This window comes from Humulus lupulus, chromosome 2 (genome assembly GCF_963169125.1).
Source record: "Humulus lupulus chromosome 2, drHumLupu1.1, whole genome shotgun sequence".
In the NCBI taxonomy this organism is placed as follows: Eukaryota; Viridiplantae; Streptophyta; class Magnoliopsida; order Rosales; family Cannabaceae; genus Humulus; species Humulus lupulus.
The window spans coordinates 126,552,553-126,560,451 of NC_084794.1; the positions used below are offsets into that span (position 1 = coordinate 126,552,553).

Sequence of the window (7,899 nt, forward strand, 5' to 3'; positions counted from 1 at the left end):
AACGACTCTAAGGTGGTAGGGCGTTACACCTGCCCATTACGTGAGTACCGGACACGTGGAACGCTACAATTGGCGTCTGTTCGGGTTTCGAGGACTGTAATAATTGTCTTGTCAACTTGTTGTCGCCATTTTTTCCTTTGAAACACAGCCCTTGGATCTTGTATTGACCTAATCGGATGGCTCAAATTGATTAATGTCGTTTACGTATAAATAGGGTAGACAATTTCCACAGTTCATCACCTTTTATTCGAAAACTTCCTCTATATTCTCTCTTCTATGCTTTTCAAACCTTCTTCCTTCTCAGAGAAAAGAAAAACCCAAAAACTCTTTGTTGCAAGATCTCTCCGACATCCGGTTGTTCAATTGCTCAGGAGTGAGTCTCCCAGGCTTTGCGAAACATACTTCTTCAACCAACGAACACACTGTAAGTATTGTCATTTCAAATAAACTCTTTCTTTACTGATTTCTGCCTTTTATTTACCATGGTCATCCATGCTTTGCCATAGTGGATATTAGGGTGTTTTCTTGATGTTTTTGGCACATAGGTTTCAGCTTTAGGTTTACTGAGAAGGTTTAGAATATCTCTTAAAACTATGACATTCACGAAATGGGTATTTTCTGGGTAGATTTGGGTAATTTATGGAAAATTTTAGGAAATACCCATTCGAGTTATAGAAGATGAAAGGTTAGGGTTCAAAAATCAAATTTCTTAGGGAACACGTTTCTTGGGTGGTTTTTTTTTTAAACCGCCCCCCAAGGACAGTATTGGCCGGATTTTCTGACACATAGATCCCTAAATGTTAGGGATCGGTTGGGAAACCGAGACGCGTAGTGTAGGGTAGCGCGTGGGATCACACAATGGGTTGAGACTAACTCAGCTCGTATATCATATATATTATTCTCCCTCATACATCCATGTCATAACCTATACAAAATCTTAGGTTGCCTACTAAGTGACTCGTCATTCTTGTTCGTCTGATGGACCTTTCTTTGAGGGATCACACATGTGGGTCTAATTGCACTGACGGGCATTAAGGTTGTTTCGTAGGTCAGCCTGACCTCGGAACGCGCCATTGACCTCGGGACAAGCCACCTCCATTTCCCCATCGGACTCAACATTCTCATTGTTAACCGAGATGTTGATGTCGCGCTCTCTGCCAACATGGAAGTTTTGCATGCTAGCACCTTAGCCATTGTTCCTGTGGTGATGACGAGGTGCATGGGGATACCACCTTCTGGCCTCGCGCGATCCATATTGGCACGACTGGGCGGAACGCCCCGGGCTCCACGGGTGGTGATCGCCTGGCATTGTCCTCGGGCTCCTGAGCCTTCACCCATGCTAGCTGGCCTCGAGACCTGATTGTCTTTAGGGTTCCGACGAGCCTTCTTTGGTTTGGGAGCAGGGTTATCGTCAACCTTACCTTTGCCACGGTCCTGTGGCATAGGTGGGGTTCCATCTCCAGCTGGGTGCACATGAGGCACACCAACTGTCGGATCTCGGACCATCTCAGCCAGGTGCTCGAGAGGCACACCGGTCTAAACGACAGATGGCATTCCAGCTGGGGGCATAGGTGGCACACCAACTGGCGGCCTAGATGGAACTTTTCCATGGGGGTCCACTCGCAGCCCTTAGGCCGCCAGAGTAGCCCTCATGGCGTTAACCATCTCCTGCAGGGTGGCGATGTTACCCTCTTGGGTGTCGATTGTGACAGTTAGAATCCCGTGATCCGTAAGGGGAAAGACCGGGTAAGCTGTGCAATCCCACACCGCCTGGGGAAGGTCAAGTGTAATGTTTCTAAGACTGTGTAGGTATGGGACTACACAGTTGAAGAGGGCTTAAATAGATTGATGGGTACTACCTATATCAACAAGGTGCATCTTCTTTTCGGTAGCCCACCACTTGAGAACTCCATGGTTAAGCGTGCTTGGCCTGGAGTAATCTAGGGATGGGTGACCTCCTGGGAAGTTTTCCCAGGAAGTGTGCGAGTGAGGACAAAGCACGCTGGAAAGACTTGTCTTGGTTTGTAGGGCCAGTCGTCATTCCAGAAAGCAGCCTTAGTGACGTGGGGTGTCACAAATGGTATCAGAGCCTTGACCCAGCCGGAAGTGTGGCCGACGGGGATGTCGGGCCCGTAAGGGGGGGGGGGTGATTGTGACAGTCAGAATCCCGTGATCCGTAAAGGGAAAGACCGGGTAAGCTGTGCAATCCCACACCGCCTGGGGAAGGTCAAGTGTAATGTTTCTAAGACTGTGTAGGTATGGGACTACACAGTTGAAGATGGCTTAAATAGATTGATGAGTACTACCTATATCAACAAGGTGCATCTTCTTTTCGGTAGCCCATCACTTGAGAACTCCATGGTTAAGCGTGCTTGGCCTGGAGTAATCTAGGGATGGGTGACCTCCTGGGAAGTTTTCCCAGGAAGTGTGCGAGTGAGGACAAAGCACGCTAGAAAGACTTGTCTTGGTTTGTAGGGCCAGTCGTCATTCCACAAAGCAGCCATAGTGATGTGGGGCGTCACATCGATCTTCTGTTGTTGAGTGGCCACCTAATCACGGAGCGACACCACTTCTGGTGTCTCCTCCATGTCCATGGGATGAGGATATTCCTCCTCATAGTATTCATCATCTCCTCCGTCGTCAATGCCATCGTACTCGGCATTTTTGTCGTAGTCTTCCACCGCATCAGGGTGGTTTTGCGACGACATGTGATTGGTTTCTCCTCCCTCAGCTGCGACGTGAAGGGCGATATCATCTAGTGCATTCCTTCGAGTGGTCACCATGACTATTCTCCAAGCTTCCTTCAAGCTCTTAATGAAAGCACCAAAATGTTGACTGCCTTTCTCGCTGTCAACTTAATCTGAAAGTTTGAAGGAAAAATAAGGAAAGAACACATGATTTTACGTGGTTCAGGCTGTAAAAAAGCCCTAGTCCATGAGTCTCTATTATTTAGTGGGCTTGAAGCTTGCTCAATGGTGGTTCTCAAGCAGCGTATATATTGCACTGAGTTACAGAGTTTCTCTCTCTAAACATCGAACCATTTACAAGGAGATACCCCAACCCTATTTATAGAGGTCGGGGTCATTAATGTTAATCATCTCTCATTAATATCAGATTCTCCCCTCTTGGGGTATTAATGTTAAGTTAATACAAAAAGGGTTGTGCTAAAATAAAGACTATGGCGCACGCAGATTCTACGGGGCCCATTGCAAAAAGCCACGCTCCAACTTTATGGGGAACATACAATTGCCCATGTCAGGCAGCGTTGTGGGAAATGTCGATTGTCGAGTGTACGAACTCGACACCACTAATCGAGGCTCACCAAAAGTTGTCAAATGATCATCTCGAGACCCATACCCGTAGGGACTGACACCTGGCATCAACTCCAGGTCCAAAGACTGGAGTCCTTGACTTGGAGAATGGTCGAGTGAACATGGCATCTTAGGACGTGACCTTACCTGGAGGCATCCTCGCCCTGAGGATATGACTCGGGGCGTGGCCTCACTCGAAGACATCCATGACTTGGAGACTAGCTCAGGACGTGGCCTCACCGGACTTCTCGGAGGAGCTCGCCCTCCGAGAACTTAATGGCTTGTCGCTAATTACTCATAATTGTCACGTGTTGAGTGGCGAAAACATAAACAACAAATAATTATATTAATATAAATTTAAATATTATAAAATATTATCACTATAATAATATTTAATACAAGACTAAATATTTAATACTTATATCAATATAAATTTAAATATTATAAAATATTATCACTATAATAATATTTAATACAAGACTAAATATTTAATACTTATATCAATATAAATTTAAATATTATAAAATATCATTATAATAATAATATATGATGCACAATCATAATTTTTATTAAAAAAATCATATTTAAAAAGGTTATCATATTATATATACATATATTTTAAAAAAATCATAAACAATATTTTGGTTTAATTTTTTTTATTTAATATGTTTATAGCATTCTTTTAAATATAATATCATTTATTTATTTGAAATTTATATGACAATAATACAAATTTAATAAAAATAATTAATAAATTTTATAAATAAAACTATGTAAACGTCAATTGCACCTTGTTTGTATCTAGTAATAATAATAAGATTGAACACTTATTCTTTATATTTATATTAACTTAGCTTATTGCTTCCATTTGAATTTGAGTTTTATAAATTTAAATTAAGTTTTTAGTTAATGTTATGTCCCTACTAGTATATAAGATTTCAATCACGTTTCCATTAATTTTTAGAATTTTATAGTGAGTTTTTTTTTCTCTAAAATATAACTTCCTATAAAATAAAAATTATAATAGGATGAAAAAAATCTATATCGACATCTAAAAAGAAAAAGTTAAATTTATTTAAAAATTATAAATATATAAACTTGGAAAAAATAGTAAAACATTAGTCATTGAAAATAAAAGGGAATTATACTTTTCTATAATTGTAGAATGATTAATTTTTATTTATGAATTATGTTTTAAAAAAACTGTTTTTAAGTTATCATTTTATTATAATAGTAATGGAATACTTCGAGGGAAAAAAAGCATTTTTAATATTATTATATTATATATAATTAGTAAAATCATGATAACTTTTACATTTAAATCTAATATATTCTATTAGATAGTCATGTTAAATCTAACTGTTAACAAGAATTTCCGTGTATAAGTATTATAATTAATGACGTGATAATTAATTTACTTGTATTCTTGCTATAGACAGAGATATATTATTGAGCTTCATTCCACCACATTCCGATACTAGTCTTGTAGTACTAAAGAATAGTTAAATTGAACTCGATACATATTTATAGCTAAGCAGATACACTCTTAAATAGAACAGGACTGGAATCATACATCAGCACAAAAGGACTCCCACTTGGTACTGAAAACTGATTGATATAGTTGCAGAGGTTTTGTTCTATTATAGCAGGTTTTCCTGTATGGGGATCTATCTACTGTACATGCTCAAATTCACCAAAATATCTCATATTTGTATCTTTTCTTGTAATAATTGCACCAACGATCTCAAAAACCAGAAAATATGGACAATCCCACATCATCCTTTTAAGCCAGCTATATTAAAAATATAAAGGCTCGTACAAATGAAATTCTTAGAATTCCAAACCAGTCATTGTTTCTGAACAAGATGCTCAACATCTCCTAACTCCACTTCACTTCCTTGCCATTCGCGGTTGTCCTGAAATAGCAGCTCAATCTGCTCTAATGATTTTCCTTTGGTTTCTGGGACAAGGGTGTGGACAAACACAACAGAAAGAGCAGAAATCGCAGAGAAGATAAAGAATGTCCCCCCAATTGAAATTGCCCTGGAAACAGAAAGGAAGGACATGGCAACAATGCCACTGCTCACTCTATTTCCAACTGCTCCAAGTGCAGAGGCTTGAGCTCGTAGCTTTAGAGGAAAGATTTCAGATGTTAAAACCCAGCAGACAGGGCCAATTCCCACAGAGAAGAAAGCTACATTCCCACAAACTGATAAGATAGCCAACGCAATACCAATCTCTCCCTTCCCCAGAAAAGTAAGTGTGAAGCCTAAACTGAATAAACAAATGGTCATTCCTATAGTGCTAATATAGAGCAGTGGTTTTCTACCTACTTTATCGATGAAAATAATAGCAACCAATATGAAAATAGTCTTTGTCACTCCCACAGCCACAGTTGCAGCCAGTAGTTTTGAGTTGCCCTCAATTCCAGCTCCTTTGAAAATTTCAGGGCTGTAATACACAGTGGCATCTATTCCTGTTATCTGTTGGAAACATTGAATTCCAAAACCTGTGATCAGCATCCGACGAATTGCAGGAGAAGGCCTTAAAAGTTCACACCAGACGGCTTTCTCTTCTGACTTGTCAGCATTGCCACTTCCAGCTGCTAATAGAATTTCAGCAAGTCTTTCCTCCACCTCACTTTCAATCTCATTTGTTTTCAACAGCACGGATCTTGCTTCATCAACACGGTTCCTCATGACTAACCACCTTGGAGACTCAGGGATTACAAAAAGTGCAAAACCAATAAAAACTGAAGGCAGAATTCCCACAGCAAGCATTATCCTCCAGTTTATATGTGCTGGGAGACCTGAAAATGCATAGTTTGAGACGTAGCCAAGTAAAATTCCCAGATTTATAAAAATCTCTGGGAATGAGGTGAGTGAGCCTCTGGAGACAGTTGGTGATATCTCAGCAATATAGACAGGAGCAATCATGACTCCCAAACCAATTCCGACCCCAGCCATGAGTCTACCAATCATCAGTACTTGGAATGAAGGAGCAAGGGTCATTACTGCTGCACCAAGTTGAAAGATAATAGCAGCTAATCCCATTGTCCACTTTCTACCAAGAACATCAGATGTTTTACCTCCAGCTAAACTACCAAAAAGTGATATAATGCTCAAAATTCCAACAAGGACTTCTTGTTGTACTTCTGTAATCTTTAAATCTTCCTGAATGAATAAGATTGCTCCACTCATCACACCAACATCTGTCATTTGAGAAAATGAGAACTTTAGTTTTACCCGATGGAAAATATTTAAAATTTATATCCATAATTGATGGATTGCAAATAAATAATTGAAACCCGAGCCTTAATGACCAAACTATGAGCATGAACATGAGCTTAAGATTCTTTCAAATATTCCAGATCTCTTACTACTACTAATGCATTCACATATCTCTTACCTCTTATGCTTAATTGGTAACAAACAATATACATACTCTTGAAAACTACAAATGCCTTATGGGCTAAAGTGAGACTGAGCTCCATAATCTAATCATATTGGTCGGTCGATTAATGATACTTTCAAAAAAGCACAGAATAAGGATATTATGTCTATCCATCTCCACCAACCCTCAACCAAAAAACAAAGGGGAAAGATAAAAAATAAAATCATAAAGGAAATTGCATAGAGAATACAATACACATAGAATGAAACGTAATCCAGTTTACTTAAATAGGAAACATAAACAGAAACAAATGAAACAAAAAAAACCATACCATAGCCAAGGAGAACGTTGTTAAGAGAAGCAAAAACAGCACAGGCAAAGACATATTTCCTGATGTTACTTCCTCTTTGTTCTTGATAATGATTATGAGAAGGGTTATCATGATCATCTGAGAGCTCAGAATTCATTCTCTTGTATTTATTCTTAGTCCCCAACGAAATACTAGACAGCCCCATCTCTCCATGCCCATTTTCTTGGACACCAACCAGCCCCATCTTTCTTTTCCCTCTCACAAACTCCCTCTTCTTGTTCCTAAAACAACAAACTAAGCAGACCCAGAAGCCTTTGACTATTTAGAGCCTGAGACTGAATTCATGGATTGAGTTTTAGATCTAAACTAGAGCAGAGGAGAAGGAGACACAGCAAGTGGGGTATTTTTTTTTTCCTCAAGCAAGGGAGAACTACTTGACATTATCTACACGTGTTAAAGGCCGACATCACTGTGGAACCCCTTGGCCTTGACCTTTTACTTTATTAAGCTAAAATGGAGCTTTCGAGGTTACAGCTGTGGAGTCTCTGAAAAAATGGCATTCTTACTATTTTTTAAACAGCCAATGGGCTTTACAAAATCGTTCTTTCCTCAAATATTTGTGGTTTTGTCTTACCATTTGTGTTTGTAAATACTATAATAATGACCAATCGAAGAGGAGTTTGTCTCGAAGAAACACTGTACATTTGGTTACTTGCTTGTGTCTCACGTGGGTAAGAGTTCATTTCTCCTTTAATTTTTAATTTTTTAATGTTAATAAAAAAAATTCAAGATAAGCAATGTATTAAATCTTAAAGAAAAACATAAAAGATAATATAAATAAAGCACATTGATAGAAACAAGATTAATGAATTATGTATTTATTTG

At 39.1% G+C, this 7,899-nt stretch overlaps 1 protein-coding gene across 1 annotated transcript; it reads right to left on the reverse strand.

Moving 5' to 3' along the window:
- Nucleotides 1–4,745: 4,745 nt before the first annotated feature.
- Nucleotides 4,746–7,545, reverse strand: LOC133818478 (probable polyol transporter 4). The gene is made up of 2 exons (XM_062251363.1): nucleotides 7,036–7,545; nucleotides 4,746–6,522 (listed from the first exon to the last, which is right to left on the reverse strand). Exons 1-2 carry the CDS (start codon nucleotides 7,256–7,258, stop codon nucleotides 5,159–5,161), a joined length of 1,587 nt encoding a protein of 528 aa, XP_062107347.1. The 5' UTR covers nucleotides 7,259–7,545; the 3' UTR covers nucleotides 4,746–5,158.
- Nucleotides 7,546–7,899: the final 354 nt, after the last annotated feature.

Excerpts from the sequence above, each read along its gene's own strand:
- LOC133818478 (XM_062251363.1), bottom strand. The coding sequence starts at position 7,258 with ATGGGGCTGGTTGGTGTCCAAGAAAATGGGCATGGAGAGATGGGGCTG. Across the intron at positions 6,523-7,035 it reads CAACGTTCTCCTTGGCTATG|ATGTTGGTGTGATGAGTGGA; the intron begins GTATGGTTTTTT and ends CTCAAATGACAG.